The sequence below is a fragment of the Oncorhynchus tshawytscha genome, linkage group LG26, assembly GCF_018296145.1.
Source record: "Oncorhynchus tshawytscha isolate Ot180627B linkage group LG26, Otsh_v2.0, whole genome shotgun sequence".
Classification (NCBI taxonomy): Eukaryota; Metazoa; Chordata; class Actinopteri; order Salmoniformes; family Salmonidae; genus Oncorhynchus; species Oncorhynchus tshawytscha.
The window spans coordinates 31,602,569-31,627,830 of record NC_056454.1 but is presented as its reverse complement, the minus strand read 5'-3'; the positions used below and the strand labels follow the sequence as shown (position 1 = coordinate 31,627,830).

General features: G+C 42.1%; 2 protein-coding genes across 2 annotated transcripts in view; one reads left to right on the top strand and one right to left on the bottom strand.

The window, feature by feature from the left end:
• The window catches only part of LOC112225532 (integral membrane protein 2B-like), a 28,566-nt gene extending 7,705 nt beyond the window's left edge, over nt 1-20,861 (bottom strand). The window contains exon 1 of the mRNA XM_024389573.2: nt 20,590-20,861. Within this exon, the coding sequence (XP_024245341.1) occupies nt 20,590-20,670 (81 nt within the window). The 5' untranslated portion in view covers nt 20,671-20,861. The remainder of the gene's footprint in view (nt 1-20,589) is intronic.
• A 100-nt stretch (nt 20,862-20,961) lies between these two features.
• On the top strand, nt 20,962-25,179 carry LOC112225533 (mediator of RNA polymerase II transcription subunit 4-like). The gene is made up of 7 exons (XM_024389574.2): nt 20,962-21,107; nt 22,944-23,010; nt 23,251-23,421; nt 23,565-23,622; nt 23,730-23,816; nt 24,055-24,186; nt 24,345-25,179. Exons 1-7 carry the CDS (start codon nt 21,037-21,039, stop codon nt 24,515-24,517), a joined length of 759 nt encoding a protein of 252 aa, XP_024245342.1. The 5' UTR covers nt 20,962-21,036; the 3' UTR covers nt 24,518-25,179.
• The last annotated feature ends 83 nt before the right edge of the window (nt 25,180-25,262 follow it).

The following is a 25,262-nucleotide window of genomic DNA, read 5'->3' as shown; positions in this document are numbered from 1 at the left end:
TGAGCAAGAGGACAAGTACATTAGTGTTTAGTTTGAGAAACAGACGCCTCGCAAGTTCTCAACTGGCAGCTTCATTAAATAGTACCCGCAAAACACCAGTCTCAACGTCAACAGTGAAGAGGCAACTCCGGGATGCTAGCCTTCTAGACAGAGTTGCAAAGAAAAAGCAATATCTCAGACTGGCCAATGAAAAGAAAAGATTAAGATGGGCAAAAGAACAGACACTGGACTGAAGAACTCTGCTAAGGCGGCCCGGAGTTGCCTCTTCACTGTTGACGTTGATAATGTCTTAACAAGATAATAGTAATTTTGGTATAGAACTCTGGAATTTTTGTTTGTGTATAAATTATTTGGTAAAAAGAATCATTGCAAAAATAACATATCCTTCATGTCAAAAACATTGGTAGTGTTCAAAAAAGGGAAATAAGTATTCTGAGAGGTTTTCCCAAAAATCTAGTGAGTCAGATCACCTTTTTTCACAGAAAAATGCAGATATTATCAATAGTCACAAATTTGGACAACAAATAATTACAGAATCTTTAGAATCTTAAAGTGCACTTCCTTAAATTTGTTTGGTATACAATATTCGTAAGGCATCAACCAAGCTTTTTTGCAGGCAATGTCAGGAATAAGCATGTTCCAGAAAGATTTTCCTCTAGGCGTAAGTTGGATCCGTGAATGGAACATTTTTCTTATGTATTTATTACAACAAGATTTCTCAAGTAAGCCCATTCCTTCCAAACTGAGTTCTGGATAAGCTTTGTGATCCTCACCAAAGCTAAGATGAGTTTTCATTAGTGTAGTTAGACCACTGGGAATGGATTTGATCACAGAAATAAACTCTCCGAAAGGTATTGGAAACTCATCAATGTTATAAATTGTTCATATGCACGAATATTACCCGTTGTCAAAAACATCAAGAACAAAGTCAATATTCCTCTCATGCCAGCTAGAACAAGTACTTATTCCTTACAGTTAAGTCTGAAATATTCCACAATATTGTGTAGGAAACATACTTCCCAAGACATTAAAGCTTGTTGGTGAAACCTAGTCAATTTAGCAGGTAATCAGTCAGGAATAGAATTACATTTCAGAAAAATTGAAGACCTCCCAACTATAACACCAAATTGATTCTGTATTGACCAAACATATTTTCAACCAATTGATCTTGAAAGTGATATTCATGTCAACAAAATCAACACTTCCAGACCTCCAGCTCTTATTTGAGAGGACTGACTTTTTTAGTTTCTGACTACATTTTGTTGACCTCGTTACAGATAGAGGAATTTACAAATAAAGATAATGAGGGGTACACAAAGCGAGACAGTCCCTCTGCCTTGGGCAGAAGCACTCTCCCAAGTATAGAAAGATCCCTTTGTAGCCACTTATTAAATATATTCTTGTTTCTTAATTTTAGGAAATAAATGTTGTACGACTAAGTGTTTTTTTTGGACAAATTTATTCCTAAATATTTAACACAGTCCTTTGCTTATTTGATCAAAGTGTGCGCCGTCTCTAACCAGTAATGATGTCATTCACGAGGCAAGTGGGGAGGGGTCCAGCTTTTGACAAAACGTCAGATTTGACTTTTTGTAGCAGGTTAGAACTTACACAGCAGGTCAGAAAAATTAGGTTAAGGGTCAGCATTTTTTAATGCAAAAATAAAATAAAAAGTTGAATTTTTAAATGTTTTATGTTAATTTTACAAAAGCTGGATCCCTTCTGGCCATGACCGGGCCACCCGGAGTCAGTTCGCTGAGACAATAGGTCTCTTTCATGTCTGTCCAAAAGACTAAGTAAATTAATAAAAAGTTTGTGGCAATCAGTATATTTCACATTATGGTCTCAAACTAAGTACCAAGTTTGAATTGATGATAGCCTAAGCTGTAAGCTAGCAACAAACGTTAGCCTACCAGTAACTTTTTGCCTTGTGAAAAGTGTTCTAGCATGTATGGACATTGTTCATTACTGTTCGCAAAACAGTTTCAAAATGTCATGTCGCATTATTCAAGTGTGTTAACGTCAGTGCAGCATGAGTGGGAAGCTAACATGATGCAGCCCAGACTCCCAGTGCAGACTAAGTGGAGCAGGCAGAGGGCTTTCGTGCTATAAGGGGGACATCGGCTACACTTATTAATCTGTGAGACACATTTGACAGAAGCAGCAAAAAGTTTAAAAAATAATTTAAAAAACTTGTACGGAACCGTTTTCATGTTCTAGTATTGAAAAAGTACTGAAGTTTCAGCATACCGTGCAACACTACTGTAGTCTGACCATTTCTCTCTCATACGTGCTTAAATATTTTGCTGTTCGACCTGAAATTTTTATTTTAGGAGCACCAGTTCGCCTTGAATTTTTTTAGGATTCTAGCTTTAAATACCAAAAATATTTTCACATGTGCTCCTTGTAAAAAAGGTCAGCGTAGAGCCCTTATCTAAAAAGGGAGGACTGGCACCCACCTAAAGGCACTGCTGGCTATAAATAACAGCAGAGTGCTCGGATCCACAGCCATAAACGTTGAGCTGATTGAGGTAGACAGAGGGAGTGAGTCAGGTGGACACACAAACAAAGGTGTTTATCAACCAGCGAACATGGGAATACACAGACTTAATGGACTCTGACCAGCAATAAGGTCTCCCTTCTTTAAACATGCCAAGGCATGTCCCCTCCACCAACTGCATATCACCTTGTGAAGGGGTTTTCTAGGCATTGGGTTGACCCCTGGTCTAGCTGACCAGGGTAATGGCATTGGCAGAAAATCATTATCCACCACCAAAGTATTAACCTTCTTCAGTAACACCCTGACGTCCATTTCAACAAGAGGAAGTTCTAGAGTTGGCCTCCGAAGAAACAAGTTTGCTGACTGAGAACATTGCTGAGCTCATCATTACAGTTGTTGTAAAAGATATGACATGAGTCATGTTTCTAGGTCAAAAGGAGCTCATTGAAAGAAAGAGCCGTTTTTCACAACCAAACTTCAGCTGAAAAGCTACAGCGCAACGAGAAGAATCAAGCAACTAGCCACTTCCCAAGAATTAAGTCAGCCTGACCTCAATCAATTTAATAACGTCAACAACTCTGGGAGCAGCATAGTGGGGTTTCTAGGAAGATCAAAAGCTGGCACTGGAGAAAGAGATTAACATTCATCCCATTATTCACCTTGGCTGCAAGTGATGTAGCCTACAAGAGATAGCAATAAGGGAATATTTCCTTGGGCTTTCTGGGTGCGTTTACACCTAATCTCTTGCCCATGAGATAAATGCCAGAGCGGTTTTGCCTTTTATGAGTGAATGCAGGGAGTTCCCAGGGATAGGCTTCGATTTACGGTAAGAGGAAATGGGGTAATACGCCGAACAGAAATATAAACTCAACATTAAATATTTCACTGAGTTACAGTTCATAAGGAATATCAGTCAACTGAAATAAATTCATTAGGGCCTAATCTATGGATTTTACATAACTGGAAATACAGATATACATCTGTTGGTCATAGATTATTTTTTAAAGGCAAGTAGGGGAGTGGATAAGAAAACCAGCAAGTATCCATTTGCCTCATGCAGTGTGATATCTCCTTCACAGAGTTGATCAGGCTGTTGATTGTAGCCTGTGGAATGTTGTCCCACTCTTCTTCAATAGCTGTGTGAAGTGGCTGGAATGGATATTGAGGAAAACTGGAACAAACTGTTGTACAAGTCAGTCCTGAGCATCCCAAACATGCTCAATTGGTGACTGGGACATTTTCAGCTTCCAAGAATTGTGTACAGATCATTGCGACATGGGACCATTAATTACCATGCTGAAACGAGGCGATGGCGGCAGATGAATGGCACGACAATGGGCCTCAGTATCTCTTCACGGTAAAATGTGTTTGTTGTCCGTAGCGGATGCCTGCCCATACGATAACTCCACCAACGTTGTGAACAGAGTGCCCCATGACATCAACAAACCGCTCGCCCAGACGACATCATACACATCTGCCCGGTACAGTTGCAACCATGATTAATTTGTCAAGAGCCCACTTCTCCAGCGTGCCAGTGGCCAACGAAGGTTAGCGTTTGTCAACTGAAGTCGGTTACGACCCCGAACATACTATCTGGTCAAGACCCTGGTGAGGACAATGAGCACGTAGATGAGCTTCTCTTAGACGGTTAAACAGTTTGTGCAGAAATTCTTTCATTGTGCAAACTAGAGGTCAACCGATTAATCGGAATGGCCGATTAATTAGGGCCGATTTCAAGTTTTCATAACAATCGGAAATTGGTATTTTGGGGCGCCAATTTGTCGATATATATATTTTTTTTAATTTTTATTTTTTTATACCTTTATTTAACTAGGCAAGTCAGTCAAGAACACATTCTTATTTTCAATGACGGCCTAGGAACGGTGGGTTAACTGCCTTGTTCAGGGGCAGAACGACAGATTTTCACCTTGTCAGCTCGGGGGATTCAATCTTGCAACCTTACAGTTAACTAGTCCAACGCAATATTGACCTGCCTCTCTCGTTGCACTCCACAAGGAGACTGCCTGTTACGCGAATGCAGTAAGCCAAGGTAAGTTGCTAGCTATCATTAAACTTATCTTATAAAAAACAATCAATCATAATCACTAGTTAACTACACATGGTTGATGATATTACTAGATATTATCTAGCGTGTCCTGCGTTGCATATAATCTGACTGAGCATACAAGTATCTGACTGAGCGGTGGTAGACAGAAGCAGTTGCGTAAACATTCATTCAAACAGCACTTTCGTGCATTTTGCCAGCAGCTCTTTGTTGTGTGTCAAGCATTGCGCTGTTTATGACTTCAAACCTATCAACTCCCGAGATGAGGCTGGTGTAACCGAAGTGAAATGGCTAGCTAGTTAGCACGCGCTAACTAGAGGGACGGAAGCTATACTGTTACACTGGCAATACTAAGTGCCTATAAGAACATCCAATAGTCAAAAAGTTAATGAAATACAAATGGTATAGAGGGAAATAGTCCTATAATTCCTACAACCTAAAACTTCTTACCTGGGAATATTGAAGACTCATGTTAAAAGGAACCACCAGCTTTCATATGTTCTCATGTTCTGAGCAAGGAACTGAAACGTTACCTTTCTTACTTGGCACATATTGCACTTTTACTTTCTTCTCCAACACTTTGTTTTTGCATTATTTACACCAAATTGAACAGGTTTCATTATTTATTTGAGGCTAAATTGATTTTATTGATGTATTATATTAAGTTAAAATAAGTGTTCATTCAGTATTGTTGTTATTGTCATTATTACAAATAAATAAATAAATAAAAAAATCGATCGATTAATCGTATCGGCTTTTTTGGTCCTCCAATAAATCGGTATCGGCATGGAAAATCATAATTGGTCGACCTCTAGTGCAAACCCACAGTTTCAGCGGGTGGCTCGTCTCAGACCAAGCCAGATGTGGGAGTCCTGGGCTGGCGTGGTTACACGTGGTCTGCGGTTGGGAGGCTGGTTGGACATACTGCTAAATTCTCTAAAACGACATTGGAGGTGGCTTATGGTAGAGACATTAACATTCAATTCTCTGTTAACAGCTCTGGTGGACATTCCTGCAGTCAGCATGCCAATTGCACGCTCCCTCAAAACTTGACATCTGTGGCATTGGGTTGTGTGACAAAACTGTTCATTATAGAGTGTTCTTTGATTGTCCCCACCTGTGTAATGATCACGCCGTTTAATCAGCTTCTTAATATGCCACACCAGTCAGGTGGATGGATTATATGGGCAAAGTAGAAATGCTCACTAACAGGGATGTAAACAAATTTGTGCACAAAAAAAGAGAAATATGATTTGTGTGTATATGGAACATTCCTGGGATATTTTATTTCTTCCAATGACAACAACTGATTCAAATTATGTGGTGGGGCCTACATCTCACACCATCGCACCAAAACACACTCCGAGTGATCACATCTCTAGCTGGGGTAGATCACGGCTTACTTCCTGTACTTCTCGGAGATGGTTTTGTACCAGTCTGGTAGGGTAACTATGTGCCCAAAACCATGAACGTGACCCAACATGCAAACCGATGGGTTTCAGAATTTCTGAAACACCCCAGTGTCTTTGGTGTGGATACACTCGGTTTGGAGTAAGAGGCGTTACCAAAGTTGACTCTCATACCATAACCCACATACTTCCCCTCAGGTTTTTTCTCCCATTGAACACTGACCACAAGGCTGCTGCGCTCAAATTAACTTGAGTTTTGTTTTCCCGGCCGGCTACAATTCACTTCCTCTTCTGTGTTTGTCTGTTCTGATGATGTTTATTTCCCCATTTCCGTGAGAGAAGGGTTAGAACATACACACATCCAGAGGCTTGAAGCTGGTACGGGATATCCAAGTAGATATTCATCAGGGGGACAGAAAAAAATACCTAATGGTCTCGATAAAGACCAAGTGTCGATAGTTACAATTTTATTATTTTACACTCCATCATTTGCTTGAAAATACTTGACGTGCTTTACTGTATGCAGCTTAATCTTTTCCTAATGTCTATACTTTGTTCATGTTTACTCTCCCCACTCTGCTCAGACAGAGATTGGCTTCCGCTCTACTGCTCTGCCAAGCCCCCTCAGGCCACAGGCTCTTCATCTGGGCTGCAGTCACATCAGTCACGCTAGGGTGATGATCAATGCTCTGTCTGTGTGTCCAAACCACCCATATCAAGGAAACCAATACACACTAACACTTGTGCTTCCTCTCAGATAAATGCCCCGTTCCTTATATGGTACGAGACCCCACATGGGCCATGTGTTTGAGCTTCAAAGTATTGCTGGGTCTTCACCCCTTTGGAGGAGGCCACAACAGACAAAGATGTATGCTTTACCTTTGATGAGACCTCATGATGGGGGTTTCACATGGTATAGAGGTAACCATATGCTACATGGGTTGGGAGGGTGTATTTATGAGTTCCAAAATGTTGTTTTGGCCTCTCCTTTATCCCTATGGCATTGAGGATAAACTCAGCTGCTCACACGTCCTATTGTAAGAAAACTAAATGGGCTACATTAGAGAGAGTCCTCCTATCCCTTGGTTGTTTTCGTCGTCTAGCCTCTCCCTCTGTTCCGACCAAGACCCATCTGTCCCTCAGGTGTGTTCCTGCAAGTTTACACTTGCTCCCCAACCTACTGCTGCCACGAATGACGATGATACAGCAGGTGTGGCCAAGTTCAGTATGCAGACTACCTGGCCTAGACTAGGCCTATATCTAATTCAGTGGTACTGACACACTGGTCTTCATGATCAAGCTGTACTGTATTACAGTGGCATTTACATTCTCATAAATGACAGTGACATGAGTATAATTTGTTTAACTTCTGAATTTCTATTGTTATAGTATGCCTCTTTTCCAGCAAGGAGCGAAAATACTTCCCTTTCTACTTTCACATTAAAATTAAGATGTTACATTTCTGAACTTTGACTGAACAATACCCTGAAAAGAGGTAGAGTTTCAGTAGCTTGGAGTGATGTAGTCTATCACTGTGCCAGAAGAAGAGCTACAGTTTCAGTAACTCAATGATTCTCTGTGAAACCTCATCCTTCATTCTGAAAGAGATAATCAGCGTGGAGGTAGAGGCAACCATGTTGTTTAGTCTGTTGGGCACTGTGCAGACTGTCTGGGGTGGAGGTGAGCTTGTTCTGGGGTTTAGGGCCAGAGGTAGTGAGTTCGGGGGGGGGGTAAATGGAGTGACAGAAGCGGTGTTCGAATACCCATACTAAAATACTGTATACTACATACTATTATTTAATTTTAGTATACTGTAAACGAAAGGTATCCTTCGGTTGAGCGAACTAGCACATCGCCTGTCTACCGGAAGTTGATGTTGTTGCTGAGCAACCTCTTGCTAGCATATCAAATGACTAGCTCGACATTTTACGATTTTGGGTGTGTTTGTAAATTCAATCTGGAGCATTCAACGGCAGTCAAGCACCCAAGCTAATTGGCTATCGTTGGCTAGCTACTTCCAGACACAAATGAGAGAATGCCTCACTGTGACCATTTTACTCGTCCTAGCAGCTAGCAGAGCTGGTTAGGCTGTTTTCATTGCATCAAGAGCGCTGGCGACTATAACTGCGCTGCAACAATTGAATTACACTTTTTTTGCAGATGTTTACTGACACCGGCAATATTCTACAGGTGTCGTAAATTCAGCAGTTATTCTGCGCTCTGGCACACTCAGCCGAGAGTGATCTGAAATCGGAGTAAATAGCCAGAATTAACAATGTCCATTGAAATGCACAACGACTATACCACTCAGCTAAGAATGATGTGAATAATCAAGTCAATAAACATTGCGTAGTTAGTTAATATACTGCCTGGCAAGTTCCTGACATTATTACATTGCTCAACATTTTATTAACATTTGTCATAATTAGTTAAAGCAAAGAATTTGTATCCATTTCGTCGGACTTCGGCTGCATATTTTCCGCCATTTTCTTATTCTCTGAAAACGTGAAGCCACGGCCATTTTCTGATGAATTGCATTGTGGGCCCTAAAAGCACAGAAAATGTGTACACTGCTTGTATACTTCGTATTTTGGCTAATTTAGTACGACATCCAGGACCTTTTGGCTTAATAACTATATCCATACTATGACCAATAAGCAAACTATATACTAAATTCAAGTCACAAATAGTACAGTTTGTATGAGTATTTCAACACAGCCTGAGTGTCAGTCAGTGAGTGAAGTGAAAGCTGCAATATGTAACTTTTTGGGCAACCTGACCAAATTCACATTGAAAGATCTAACTATTTCTCTCTCATTGAAAGCAAGTCTAAGAAGTGGTAGATCTGTTCTATTCCCATTCTTAAATTTAGTTTTTGCATCTCTTACTTTCGGTTTTGTACACCAGCTTCAGACAGCTGAAAACACAATATTTTGGTTATTGAAAAGATACTTCACAGCGGTTTAGATGGTACAATGGTTCTGTACAGTATACTAGCTTGTTGTCAAACTGAAATTAGGAGAACTATTCGAATTTTAGCAACCAGGAAATGGCAGAGTGATTTCTACATTGTGTACCTTGAATGGAGTGAATGTAATGAGAGGAGGGACGTTGTACTCTGCTTGCCTTTTCGAGGCTGGTTGGTTAATCTCTCCCAGTTTTAGTGGTCGACGCCCTGTGGGAGGCACTAGGCTAAAGCTCCCTGGCTGAGTCCGTCAGAGCGATTAGGGTGTAATCCCCCCAGGGATCCACATGCCTCACAGGCTCGTAGAACACACAGGCGCATGGAACACACAGGCGCATGGAACACACAGGCGCATGGAACACACAGGCGCATGGAACACACAGGCTCAGATAGCAACATAAGCAGCATGAGCATGCAGTGCCAGTGTGAGAGTACTGTGTACCAGACTACCCCTCTGCTCTCCCTCCCATCTACTTCAATTTGCACCCCTCTCCCCATCTGACTCTTCTACAAGGCCCCAACTGTCTGCTGATAGATCAAATGGTTGTTTTTGGCCTGGGCTCTAGACCAGACAATTCAGAACCATATCACACTTGATTCTGCTGAGGATCTATGGCTCCATATGTCCACATGAGAGAAGGAAATCTGTGGGGTGCAACAACCCAATTTAAGCCTTTGACGATAAGCCTTCACCATGGTCATACCATCATGTTTCCACTCGAATTAGCCAAAATCACAATACAATAAATTGACACACACCCACAACTAGGTAACACAGTAGGTTGCCTAGTGGTTAGAGCATTGGACTAGTAACCGAAAGGTTGCAAGATTGAATCCCTGAGCTAACAAGTTTAAAATCTGTCGTTCTGCCCCTGAACAAGGCAGTTAACCCACTGTTCCTAGGGGCGGTTAAATATAGGTAAGATAAAAAAAACAACAACCAGTACACAGACAAGCAAGCACATGTAAATAAACATGCACAGGAAACTAAATCCTTGTCTCCTCCCATCTCCACCCCAACATGCCAAGAATATCTCCTCAGTAATACGCAGTGAACTCATTGCCAGTAGGTCTTATTTAAGATAGGCTCAAACAGCAAACTGGTTAGCATGGCTAATGAAGAAAAGAGTTCAGAGCCAAGCCAGCTCTACTGTCCGATATGCCTTTACTCTAAAAGCATCCCATGCATAAGCCAGAACACAAGGCCTAGTCTGTGCACTAGAGGTCGACCGATTAATCGGAATGGACGATTAATTAGGGCCGATCTCAAGTTTTCATAACAATCGGGAATCGGTATTTTTGGACACCGAATTTTTTTGTATATTTTTTTTTACACCTTTATTTAACTAGGCAAGACAGTCAAGAACAGATTCTTATTTTCAATGACAGCCTAGGAACGGTGGGTTAACTGCCTTGTTCAGGGGCATAATGACAGATTTTTACCTTGTCAGTTCGGGGATTCAATCTTGCAACCTTAGAGTTAACTAGTCCAACGCTCATACCACCTGATTACATTGCACTCCACGAGGAGACTGCCTGTTACACGAATGCAGCAAGAAGCCAAGGTAAGTTGATAGCTAGCATTAAACTTATCTTATAAAAAACAATCAATCATAATCACTAATTAACTGCACATGGTTGATGATATTACTAGTTTATCTAGAGTGTCGTGCGTTGCATATAATCAATGCGGTGCGTATTCGGAAAAAGGACTGTCGTTGCTCCAATATGTACCTAACCATAAACATCAATGCCTTTCTTAAAATCAATACATAAGTATATATTTTTAAACCTGCATATTTAGTTAATATTGCCTGCTAACATGACTCGTTGCGAAATGTGAAGACTATTTTTTCCTAACAAAGACAGCCAACCTCGCCAAACGGGGGATGATTTAACAAAAGCGCATTTGTGAAAAAAGCACAATCGTTGCACGACTGTACCTAACCATAAACATCAATGAATTTCTTAAAATCAATAAAACAGAAGTATATATTTTTAAACCTGCATATTTAGCTAAAAGAAATCCAGGTTAGCAGGCACAATTAAACAGGTGAAATTGTGTCACTTCTCTTGCGTTCATTGCACGCAGAGTCAGTGTATATGCAACAGTTTGGGCCGTCTAATTTGACAGAATTTTACGTAATTATGACATAACATTGAAGGTTGTGCAATGTAACAGGAATATTTAGACTTAGGGATGCCGGTTTCGGTTAGATAAAATACGGAACGGTTCTGTATTTCACTGAAAGAATAAACGTCTTGTTTTCGAGATGATAGTTTCCGGATTCGGCCATATTAATGACCTAAGGCTCGTGTTTCTGTGTTATTATTATGTTATAATTAAGTCTATGATTTGATAGAGCAGTCTGAGCGATGGAAGGCACCAGCAGGCTCGTAAGCATTCATTCAAACAACACTTTTGTGCGTTTGGCCAGCAGCTCTTCGCTGTGCTTCAAGCATTGAGCTGTTTATGACTTCAAGCCTATCAACTCCCGAGATTAGCCTGGTGTAACCAATGTGAAATGGCTAGCTAGTTAGCGGGGTGTGTACTAATAGCGTTTCCAACGTCACTCGCTCTGAGACTTGGAGTGGTTGTTCCCCTTGCTCTGCATGGGTAACGCTGCTTCGAGGGTGGCTGTTGTCGATCTGTTCCTGGTTCGAGCCCAGGTAGGGGCAAGGAGAGGGGCAGAAGCTATACTGTTACACTGGCAAAACTAAAGTGCCTATAAGAACATCCAATAGTCAAAGGTATATGAAATACAAATGTTATAGAGAGAAATAGTCCTATAATAACTACAACCTAAAACTTCTTACCTGGGAATATTGAAGACTCATCTTAAAAGGAACCACCAGCTTTAAATGTTCTCATGTTCAGAGCAAGGAACTGTAATGTTAGGTTTTTTACATGGCACACTTACTTTCTAATCCAAAACTTTGTTTTTGCATTATTTAAACCAAATTGAACAGGTTTCATTATTTATTTGAGGCTAAATTGAACTTGATGCATTATATTAAGTTAAAACAAGTGTTCATTCAGTATTGTTGTAATTGTCATTATTACAAATACAATCTTTTAAATTTAATCATCCGATTAATCGGTATCAGCATCAGCAAATCATAATCGGTCGACCTCTACTGTGCACTGCTGAATATTATTTGACCTTAATTTGTATTAATTTCCATACAAGTCATCTCTCTCCCATCTACAGACAGGCATTGATACAGCCCAAAACTTCCATTAACATAGCCTACTGTACATTTGCATGCCCCATCCTTTATTTCCATGCTACAGTTCACATTGATGTACAGACACGCTGCCATAGCAGTCTAATAACAACTAGCTTAGTAGCTGATACAGCGTTTCCCCTAGGTTTTTTTAAGCAGCAGTGGAAAGGGTAGCTGTCCCCATAGACTTCCAGACATTGCGCTAACAGTAGTTACAAACTTCCTTCAAACTGTATGCAGTTCATTGGACTATGGGTAAGTAGAAAAAGGGCTTAATTGCCAATGTCTTGCACTATCCCTTTAAAAAGCGCATCTCGGCAGAAATAGAAAATATATTTTTTTAAATGCTATCATATTTTTTTTGAGCCATGGCAACAATTTGGGCCACCGCTGCTAAGTGAATATAGAGGAAACACTGGCTGACACGTTCAGCTGACAGGAAAAGACTGAGGTGTTAACTCAACATCAGATCGGCTTCTGTGTTCAAACAAGCCGACCAGATAGACATCCCCTTGAAAGTTGCCTAGTAGAGGTCATGCATACACCATGGGGATCTGCCATCAACTCTGTCTCCTTCTAGACCTGCTGATGTGCGCTCGCTGGGCCGCCTGTTTGTTTCTTTAGAACGTGGCTAGTACCTATAAAAATCTGCTTCATTTTTTTCACAAATTCTGTTTTCTCCATTTACTTTTAAAAGTTTTCTGTTTAAGGTTATTGCTCTACAAATCACATTCAATAGAATATCGAATTTTGTTGTTTTTCTAAGACCACAGCAATGCCAGAAACAGCAGGAGACCACTTTTGAGGTCTGGGAAACATTTTGAATTTTGGGTGTAGTTACCCTTTTACTCAACTGGGCACCAGCCAGAGACCTTTATTTGGTTAGCGGGGTTTCTGTAGCACTCATGTGATTGCAGTGTTTGCAAAACAAATGGCCACTGGATTGATGCAAATAATCATGATATCATTCTGCCAGGTAGGCATAGGCTACTTTGTAGTTAATATTTAATTGAAAAGGTTTTTGGGAAAGTCTTTCCATTTACCAGAAGGCGGTTGTCATTACATTAGCATCATCACTAACAGCTACACAAAGTGGTAGACAAATGTGCACACAGACAGGGGCATCATTGATGTATTTTGTTCATGTCATATGATAATCTCAGGAAAATTAAGGAATTTTCTACTAAGTTCAATGGAGTTAGTTGATGTCATAAATGTAATACATTTTTTATATTGTTGAATTCCGTTTCAATGTCTTGATTCCGTGTCCGTCTGCAACGCAGATTTTATAGGGCCTTATAATATTACCATATTCTAGGGTGCCTCTGTGTTGTTAGGGAGTGTCTGTATAATTATGAAGTTGGGCAATATTTACATAATATTAGTGAACTGTTAAGTGGTTGCAGAGGAGCACTCTGGCTTGCACTTGGCAGAACCCCTGATACACACAAGGCATGTGCAGCTGCCCTGTCTCCTGCCCGCTGCCAATCACTCTGCGCCTGTTAATCGGGCAGAGTGTGAACAAGAGCCGACCCTCCCACTGTCCATCTCTCACGCCATCTGATGAGCTACTGCCACTGACCTTCACATTCCCTGAGACTGCTTTCCCAGCCAGGGAAGCATTATCTTGCCTACTGGGAAGTGGTTGGTTATTTAGAAACAAAAACACAACTATGTGGCAAAACAGACAGGGTTGGATTAGACCAGGAGTCTCAAACCCTGTTCCTGGAGATCTACCCTCCTGAAGGTTTCCGCTCCCCAGTTGTAACTAACCTGATTCGGCTTATCAACCAGCTAATTATTATAATCAATAAGATACAAAGAGCAGAAACAAGCCACCTATGATTCCTCACATGGCAGCTTCTTGTCATTGATACTAGCTATTTGACCATTCAGAATCATAATGCACACGCCTTCCTGGCCACCGATGCGTGCACATCCTTTTCGTGCCATTGTCAGCCAGCTGATCTACGAAGCCCAAGAAATGTTGGCTATTTGGAATGGAGCCTATGCCTAAATGCCTCAAGGAACAATCCTGAATGAATGTTGCCTATTGGGTCCAAAAGAAGGCTACTCTGGTCCTCTTGCTTTGCCTCGAAACTCAAAACTTATTGATGTAAACATTTGGCCAGCATGAAAACGCTGACTTACCAAAGAAAACAAGATAACAGTTAACAAAATAATTACCCCAAAAGGTTCAAAGGAGCAAGCATACTGTAATGATAGGTCTTATTCATCTTGTTACTCAAGTGAATAAAGTCTGAAGATGTTAATATAAACTAATTATAGCATGTGGAACCACTAGGCAAAGCTACAGAAATCCCCTTGCAGAGGTGAAAAATGCATTTGTTAAAGGCCACTTCAAACCAGGGAGGAAGACCATAACTGTGATTATACTGACAGACAGAAGAACTAGAAGGTCAGAGGCTAAGAATGTGTGGGAAGGTGAAAATCAAAAGCCTATCTCTGTACAGTTTGTGGTCAAGATAAAGAGGTCCAATTACACATTTCTAGTGGAAAACCACAGAAAGTCACTGAGGTTGGTGGAATATCCCACCTATATGAGAAAGTTAGGGCGGTAGGTCAAATAGTAGCTGATGAGGTCATCATCAATTCAGTTGACACCCTTTAATACCTACAGTGGCAAGTGAGTTGACCACTTTCTCTCCAGTTTGAACTTTTGTAAACAATAAAATGGATTTTAATATTCATGTTTACAAAGAGACTGACTCCAAGGACATTGAATTTAGGAATCTTTTGAGCTCCATGGACTTTATCCAACATGTTACTGGGCCCACCCATAACCGCAGCCATACTCTGGATGTGGTTATTACCAAGGGGCTTTCTACTGACATATCCTCTATTGTTGATGTTGCTTTATCTGATCACCACTGTGTTTTTTACTAGCTTGTAACCCATAGCACAGGGTATTACTGAATACATTGTTAAGAAACGCTATCTTACCTCTGAAGGTACTACAGATTTTATTCCAATCTGTTTTTTTGTGCCCACCACAGCACAGAGACAGCCTTATCGGGTAAATGATCTTAGAGCCAACACAGATGCCAAACAGCTCTCGGTCCTTGTACTCTTGGATATAGTGGAGCATTTGACACTGTTGACCATGATGTCCTTCTGGACAGACTGGAGAGGAGGGTCGGCCTCTACGGTCAAGTTCTAAATAACAAGGCTAATCTGAAAACAAGGCTCCCTAAATTCTATCAGCATATCGATTGCGCGACCCGGGCTGGCAATACCCTAGATCATTGTTATTCTAACTTCCGCGACGCATATAAGGCCCTCCTCCACCCTCCTTTCGTTAAAGCTGACCACGACTACATTTTGTTGCTCTCAGCCTATAGACAGAAACTAAAACAGGAAGCACCCGAGCTCAGGAATGTTCAACGCTGGTCTGACCAATCGGATTCCACACTTCAAGATTGCTTCGATCACGTGGACTGGGATATGTTCCGCATAGCGGCGAACAACAACATTGATGAAAACGCTGAGCCAGTGAGCGAGTTTATTAGCAAGAGTGTCGGTGAGGTTGTACCCACAGCGTCTATTAAAACATTCCCCAACCAGAAACCGCAGCATTCGCACAAAACTTAAAGCGTGAACCACTGCCTTTAATCAGGGCAAGGTGACCGGAAACATGACCAAATACAAACAGTGTAGCTATTCCCTCTGCAAGGCAATCAAACAAAATAAGCATCAGTATAGAGACAAAGTAGAGTCGCAATTCAACGGCTCAGACACGAGAGGTATGTGGCAGGGTCTCCAGTCAATCACGGAGTACAAAAGAAAAACCAGCCCCACGATGTCTTGCTCACAGACAAACTAAACAACTTCTTTGCTTGCTTGAGGACAATACAGTGCCACTGACAAGGCCCGCTACCAAAACCTGCGGGCTCTCCTTCACTGCAGCCAACATGAGTAAAACAAAGGTGTTTGATTGGAGGACCAATAATTGGTACCGGTGATGAAATAAAATCATAAAATCGGTCAACCTCTACATGGACACAAGTAATTTTTTCAACAATTGTTTACAGACAGATTATTTGACTGCATCACAATTCCAGTGAGTCAGAAGTATACATACACCAAGTTGAATGCGCCTTTAAAAAGCTTGGAAAATTCCAGAAAATTATGTCATGGCTTTAGAAGCTTCTGATAAATGATGTCAATTAGCCTCAGTCAATTGGAGGTGTACCTGTGGATGTATTTCAAGGCCTACCTTCAAACTCAGTGCATCTTTGCTTGACATCATGGGAAAATCAAAAGAAATCAGCCAAGACCTCACAAATTTTTTTGTAGACCTCCACAAATCTGGTTCATCCTTGGGAGCAATTTCCAAACACCTGAAGGTACCGCGTTCATCCGTACAAACAATAGTACACAAGTATAAACACCATGGGACCACGCAGCCTTCATGCCTCAGGAAAAGACGCGTTCTGTCTCCTAAAGATGAACGTACTTTGGAGCAAAAAGTGCAAATAAATCCCAGAACAACAGCAAAGGACCTTGTGAAGATACTGGAGGAAACAGGCACAAAGGTATTTATATCCACAGTAAAATTAGTCCTATATCAACATAACATGAAATGCCGCTCAGTAAGGAAGAAGCCACTGCTCCAAAACCACCATAAAAAAGCCAGACTATGGTTTGCAACTGCACATGGGGACAAATATCACACTTTTTGGAGAAATGTCCTCTGGTCTGATGAAACAAAAATAGAACTGTTTGGCCATAATGACCATGGTAATGTTTGGAGGAAAAGGGGGAGGCTTGCAAGCCGAAGAACACCATCCCAACCGTGAAGTGCTGGGGCGGCAGCATCATATTGTGGGGGTGCTTTTTCTGCAGGAGGGACTGGTGCACTTCACAAAATAGATGGCATCATGAGGGAGTAAAATTATGTGGATATATTGAAGCAACATCAAGACATCAGTCAGGAAGTTAAAGCTTGGTCACAAATGGGTCTTCCCGAATGGACAATAACCCCAAGCATACTTCCAAAGTTGTGGCAAAATGTCTTAAGGACAACAAAGTCAAGGTATTGGAGTGGCCATCACAAAGCACTGACCTCAATCCTATAGAACATTTGTGGGCAGAACTGAAAAAGCGTGTGCGGCAAGGAAACCTACAAACCTGACTCAGTTACACCGGCTCGGTCAGGAGGAAAGGGCCAAAATTCACCCAACTTATTTTGGGGAGCTTGTGGAAGGCTACCCGAAACAGTCAAATCAAATCTTATTGGTCACATACACATGGTTAGCAATGTTAATGCGAGTGTAGCGAAATGCTTGCGTTTCTAGTTCCGACCACACAGTAATATCTAACAAGTAATCTAACAATTTCACAACAACTACCTTATACACACACCAGTGTAAAGGAATGAATATGAATATGTACATATAAATATATGGATGAGCGATGGCTGAACGGCATAGGCAAGATGCAGTAGATGGTATAGAGTACAGTATATACATATGAGATGAGTTAATGTAGGGTGAGTTAATGTAGGTATGTAAACATTATACAAAGTGGCATTGTTTAAAGTGACTAGTTGTACATTTATTACATCCAATTTTGAATGATTAAAGTGGCTAGAGATTTGAGTCAGTATGTTGGCAGCAGCCACTTAATGTTAGTGATGGCTGTTTAACAGTCTGATGGCCTTGAGATTGAAAAACAGCTTGTCTCACGATCCCTGCTTTGATGCACCTGTACTGACCTCGCCTTCTGGATGATAGCGGGGTGAACAGGCAGTGGCTCAGGTGGTTGTTGTCCTTGATGTTCTTTTTGGCCTTCCTGTGACATTGGGTGGTGTAGGTGTCATGGAGGACTGGTAGTTTGCTCCCGGAGATGCGTTGTGCAGGCCTAACTACCCTCTGGAGAGCCTTGCCGTTGTGGGCGGAGCAGTTGCCGTACCAGGCGGTGATACAGCCCGACAGGATGTTCTCGATTGTGCATCTGTAAAAGTGTGTGAGCGGTTTTTGGTGACAAGCCAAATTTCTTCAGCCTCCTGAGGTTGAAGAGGCGCCGTTGCGCCTTCTTCACCACGCTGTCTGTGTGGGTGGACCATTTCAGTTTGTCCGTGATGTGTACGCAGAGGAACTTAAAACTTCCCACCTTCTCCACTACTGTCCCGTCAATGTGGATAGGGGGGTGCTCCCTCTGCTGTTTCCTGAAGTCCACGATCATCTCCTTTGTTTTGTTGACATTGAAGGTGAGTTTATTTTCCTGACACCACACTCCGTTTGATCCAAGTTAAACAATTTAAAGGCAATCCTACCAAATACTAATTGAGTGTATGTAAACTTCTGACCCACTGGGAATGTGATGAAAGAAATTAAAAGCTTAAATAAATAATTCTCTACTATTATTCTGACATTTTACATTCCTAAAATAAAATGGTGTTACTAACTGACCTAAGACAGGGCATTTGTACTAGGATTAAATGTCAGGAATTGTGAAAAACTGAGTTTAAATGTATTTAGCTAAGGTGTATGTAAACTTCCGACTTCAACTGTGTGAGATATATATATAGCCCCTTGACAGCATTATCAGAAAGCATAGCAAGATACACAACTTTACATTTGTGCCACCAGAGGATTTTAGCTCCACAAATCAATTATTAGACTACATAAGTGACTAAAATACTTTGATGACTCACAACTTCCTCCAGCTAAATCAAGACAAGACCGAGGTACTTATTGTCAGAGCCAAAGCACAGAGAGAATCTAGCCGCACATTTAAATTCACAGGCAATAAAGATAAAACACCAGGTAAAAAACCTGATTTAGATTCTGAACTAAATTTTCGTCGACTGCAAAACATACAGAATGCTGCAGCACACGTAATGACCAAGATGGAGAGCACACATTACACCAGTTTTAAGGTCTGCACTGGCTGCCTGTGAGATTTAGAATACATTTTAAGATTATTCTATTGGTTCTTAAAATCAACCCACAATTGTGCACCAAAATACATGTCAGACATGCTTTAATGGTATCTACCTAGTAGGTCCCTCAGTGATTATGCCCCCAGCCTCTGGAATAGCCTGCTGGAGAACCTGAAAATGCTTTCCTGTAAAGCATATTGTCTGAAATGTGCTGTATAAATAAAGCTTGATTTGACCAATGCATGGTAGTTCCATTATCCATATTGACTGTATGTAACCCTGTATTGTTTTGTGTTGTGATAAGTGTAATACAACGCCGGGCTTGTTGGGAGACCCAAGACAAATTTCCTCAAGGGGAAACAGTCTAGGCTGTGAGAATCTTAATGGGTGGAAGGATAGAAGACAGAACTGTGTACTGAAAAATGTATTGAATGGTATGAGTCAGCGAGCGGAGACAGATGGAGTTATTTGCAATGCAGACTCGCCTGCCACTTCACATCATCTTCTCAGAGGCAACCTGCCCAATTGGCATGGATTTGATGATAAGTGAGCAGACATCATATGAGTGCTGTCTCACGCTCCTACTCTTCTTATCAGTTGTAAGCATATGCCTTGTGTCATGTAGGCATCTGTACTGCATATTTCATATACCATATTTATTCATGTATTTTTAAGATGTTGTTAATGTGCAATAGAAATTTCCCCCCTGGGGACAAAGTTTCTTATTTTAGATTATTTCTAAATACCTGGCATCATACCATTCTTGGAAATTAATGTTGTGTCTGTCCATTTCTTGGTCCAACCAACACTGACAAACAGAATGATGACAATTCAGTGTTGATAACCCTTATCAAAACGCTACTGCTGTTCTTGGAATGAGAAAGAACAGTTGATGGTGTATCAATGTAAGCAGCGGGGACTGAACAAGTGCTGGCTTCAAGTGACAAACAAGTTCCAGCTGATCTCCAAAACTCAAAACATTAAATTGACATTCAGCCTGCCATTTGCAAAGAAGGGGAAAGAAAGCAGTAACTGGCAGCCCCTGTAGGCTATAATTTCACGTTAGATAATGGTGGTCAGTGAATTGTTGAGAGCTGATTAAGCAAGTCTCAGACCTAATGTTAAATTTAGACACATTTGGCCAAATATTACTTTCGCTTAGTTCAAATGTATCACATTTCGGTAATTTGCTAGCTTTATATAATGTATTGGCTAATCTCTGATCTGGCTAAAGGAGCTAACTAGGGGATTGACGTCTTAATTTTGCCATCTGTGTCTGTTCAACTGTGACAATGTTTTCTAACGTTAGATAACCAACGTTAACGTACTTATTATTATTTATTTTTTCACCTTTATTTATTTAACCAGTTAGGCCAGTTGAGAACAACTTCTCATTTACAACTGTGACCTGGCCAAGATAAAGCAAAGCAGTGCGACAAAAACACAGTTACACATAAACAAACGTACAGTCAATAACACAATCCTTGATGGCTATTCGCAGTTGTAATTACTCACCTTGTCCTCGGGAATTAGGGTTTCGCTGTCCTTTTTCATGTCTTTCTGCCCGAGGGCCGAATTAAAGGATACCTTCACCATCGTGAAATTTGCACTCGTTGATTTCAAAATAACAGAGCGAGTGTGTTTAGCACGTCGAAGTTCTTTGGAATCTTGCTGCTGTAGCTAGCTCCTACGACCGCGCAGATAAACACACACAGCTCGTGCTGCCCGACTCAACCAAATATTCTCCTCAACTCAACAGCTGAGCGCCGAGCACCTAACTTCCAGGGAATACTATTTTCCTCTGTATAGATGTGGCTCCGCCTCTTTCTATTTTTGCCTCAGTGACTTCGCCAACAGAATGCCTTTTCACTCCTTTCCAACAGACGTCGCTAGCACGCTTTATTTCCACACAGCAAAACATCAGCTCTATTTCCTGTTCTGCGCAGTGGCGTGGAAACAATAATGGCGGTGACTGATAAATCTACGAAAGAGCGGTTATTATCGGTACTGGACGATTTAGAAGTGTTATCCAGGTACGAATATATTATTTTCTCACCGGAATAATTGTTTCCTGAACAGCCATTCAAATGATCTAGTTTGTAGTTTATTCAACAATGCCTACGTTTCGTGTTCTGAGTGTAATGTTACTGCTAGGCCAGTGGTTCCCAACCAGGGGTACTGGGACCCCTGGGGGTAATTGGCCTATCCACAAGGGGTACTTGAGAAGACTCATGAGATCATAGGGTTACTGGTTAAATGCACATGAGGGGGTACATTAGGTGTACTCCAGGCAGAGCAAAATTCAGTTGGTGGTACAGTAACCGAAAAATGTTGTGAACTACTGTTGTATAGGCTATAACGTCAGCCATGGATTCTGTATATACACTGCTTTAAAAAATAAAGGGATCACTAAAATAACACATCCTAGATCTGAATGTGTTGAATGTGCTGACAACAAAATCACACAAAAATGATCAATGGAAATCAAATTTATCAACCCATGGAGGTCTGGATTTGGCGTCACACTCAAAATTAAAGTGGAAAACCACACTACAGGCTGATCCAACTTTGATGGAATGTCCTTAAAACAAGTCTAAATGAGGCTCAGTAGTGTGTGTGGCCTCCGCGTGCCTGTATGACCTCCCTACAACGCCTGGGCATGCTCCTGATGAGGTGGATGATGGTCTCCTCCCAGACCTGGACGTTGGTGGATGGAGCAAGACATGATGTCCCAGATGTGCTCAAGTGGATTCAGTTTTGGGGAACGGGCGGGCCATTCCATAGCATCAATGCCTTCCTCTTGCAGGAACTGCTGACACACTCCAGCCACATGAGGTCTAGCATTAGGAGGAACCCAGGGCCAACCGCACCAGCATATGGTCTCACAAGGGGTCTGAGGATCTCATCTCGGTACCTAATGGCAGTCAGGCTATCTCTGGTGAGCACATGGAGGGCTGCACGGCCCTCCAAAGAAATGCCACCCCACACCATGACTGACCCACCGCCAAACCGGTCATGCTGGAGGATGTTGCATGCAGCAGAACGTTCTCCACGGTGTCTCCAGACTCTGTCACATGTGCTCAATGTGAACCCGCTTTCATCTGTGAAGAGCACAGGGCGCCAGTGGTGAATTTGCCAATCTTGGTGTTCTCTGGCAAATGCCAAACGTCCTGCACGGTGTTGGGCTGTAAGCACAACCCCCACCCGTGGATGTCGGGCCCTCATACCACCCTCATGGAGTCTGTTTCTAACCGTTTGAGCAGACACATGCACATTTGTGGCCTGCTGGAGGTCATTTTGCAGGGCTCTGGCAGTGTTCCTCCTGCTCCTCCTTGCACAAAGGCGGAGGTAGCGGTCCTGCTGCTGGGTTGTTGGCCTCCTCCACGTCTCCTGATGTACTGGCCTGTCTCCTGGTAGCGCCTCCATGCTCTGGACACTACGCTGACAGACACAGCAAACCTTCTTGCCACAGCTCGCATTGATGTGCCATCCTGGATGAGCTGCACTACCTGAGCCACTTGTGTGGGTTGTAGACTCCGTCTCATGCTACCACGAGTGAACGCACCGCCAGCATTCAAAAGTGACCAAAACATCAGCCAGGAAGCATAGGAACTGAGAAGTGGTCTGTGGTCACCACCTGCAGAACCACTCCTTTATTGGGGGTGTCTTGCTAATTGCCTATAATTTCCACCTGTTGTCTATTCCATTTGCACAACAGCATGTGAAATGTATTGTCAATCAGTGTTGCTTCCTCAATGGACAGTTTGATTTCACAGAAGTGTGAATGACTTGGAGTTACATTGTGTTGTTTAAGTGTTCCCTTTATTTTTTTGAGCAGTGTATAAAACCCAATGTTACTCGTATTTCAGGGAATTGATAGAGATGCTTGCACTGTCAAGGAGCCAAAAACTCCCCCAAGGAGGCGAGGACACCCAGGTAACAGGCACCTGATTCAACCTAAAACTATATTTAAATGTAGCAACAATATCTGCAATCCAAGCTATTCAAAGAATTATAAGATGTGCACCATAACTGAACATACCACTCAGATTTAGTTTGCATTTTGTGAAATAGGTTTGAGAGTGCTTTTCTCCACACAACTTTGTGTCAGTAGTAGTCTATCTTACAATGTGCAGTCGGTCAGAAGTCTGAATGCACGTGTTTTGCTGTGGGTAGATCCTGGAGCTGCTGGTGCAGCGAGACAGAGAGTTCCAGGAGCTGATGAGGGTGGCACAGGAGCAGGGCAAGGTGCACCAAGAGATGCAGGTCCTGGAGAAGGAGGTGGAGAAGAGAGACTGTGACATCCAGCAGCTCCAGAAACAGCTGAAGGAGGCTGAACATATACTGGTGAGAATAGTGGTGCTGGAGAATGATAAGAAATCCTAAAGAGTCTATACAATGTGTTTCCTTTACTAAATTGGAACCCAACAGCACATTGTTTATGGCTTTGATTCAACCTAACCTTTTTTGCCCAAACTTCTCTCTTCTAGGCGACTGCTGTATACCAAGCAAAGGAGAAGCTAAAATCTATTGATAAGGCCAGAAAAGGTGAGCCTGATTTTCACAGCATTCGTCTGAGTACCTGGAGAGCTTTCTGATACATAAATACCACCAGAGATTATAGATGTGAAACTAAAATAACTGTTGTCTTTCAGGGAGCATCTCCTCAGAAGAGATCATCAAATATGCCCACAGGATTAGTGCCAGCAATGCAGTGTGTGCCCCTCTCAACTGGGTACCAGGTTTGTCTTCTTTCTGACCTTTTTTTATTTTGTTTTGAAGACTTAGATACCCTTTCCCCCCCAATCACTACCTCCCCCAGATCCTCCTTCCCTTGCATGTTCCTTCTCTCCAGACTGGAATTTCCTCTCGGTAGTGATAGTGACTGAGGTTCAAATACTCCCTATCACAGCAGTGACTAGCATTCACAATACTACAGTAATTACTCTTCAATCGACTTGATGACATTCCTTATAACAGGTGATCCACGTAGACCTTACCCGACTGACCTAGAGATGCGCAGTGGAATGTTGGGTCACATGAGCAATCTGCCAACTAATGGTGTGAACGGACACCTCCCTGGAGATGCACTGGCTGCTGGGAGATTGCCGGGTATGCTTTTGTTTTATGTGTGGTTCCTTTCTTCTACAAATTAAGTCAACTGTTTTTTCTTCTATGGTCTGTGTGTTTGATATGATTCTGTGGACTATACTGTATAATACTAACCCTATCACGCAGCTCAAATACTCTTTCCTTCCTTCCCTCCTCAGATGTGCTTACACCCCAGTACCCCTGGCAATCGTCCGACGTCTCAGTGGGTATGCTCCCCCCGCACCATGGCAACGACTTTGGGCTGGAGCCCCCCGGCCACAACAAAGAGAACGAGGATGACGTGGAAGCTATGTCTACAGACTCATCCAGCAGCAGCAGTGACTCGGACTGACTGGCTGAGAGTGTGTGTCTGTCTGTCCATCAGCCCGCCCACCTGTGTGTATATATCTGAATCATCAGGTGACTGTGTGTTGGGAATTGGACACTCCCAGTACATCGTAGAGCCAGCTATCTATCACACTCATAACCTATACGAAAAGCTAGAGTTTGATCACTTTGACCCTCTCTTTTCCCAGCTTGTTGATGAAACATTTGTACTAAATTATGTCATCCCCAATGTAATACACTATATATACTTTTGAATGTGGACACCCCTTCAAATGAGTGGATTTGGTTATTTCAGCCACACCCTTTGCTGACAGGTGTATACAATCGAGCACACAGCTATGCAATCTCCATGGATAAACTTTGTCAGTAGAAGGGCCTTACTAAAGAGCTTAGTGATGTTCAACGTGGCAACATCATAGGATGCTACCATTCCAACAAGTCAATTCGTCAAATTTCTACCCTGCTAGAGCTGCCCCTGTCAACAGTGCTGTTCTCTGGAGTGATGTGTCATGCTGTGCCATCTGGCAGGCCGACGGACGGATCTGGATTTGGCGGATGCCAGGAGAACGCTACCTGCCCGACTGAATAGTGCCAATTGTACAGTTTGGTGGAGGAGGAATAATGGTCTGAGGCTGTTTTTCATGGTTCGGGCTAGGCCCCTTAGTTCCTTAGTTCCAGTGAAGGGAAATCTTAACTCTACAAGATACAATGACATTCTAGATGATTCTGTGCTTCCAACCTTGTGGCAA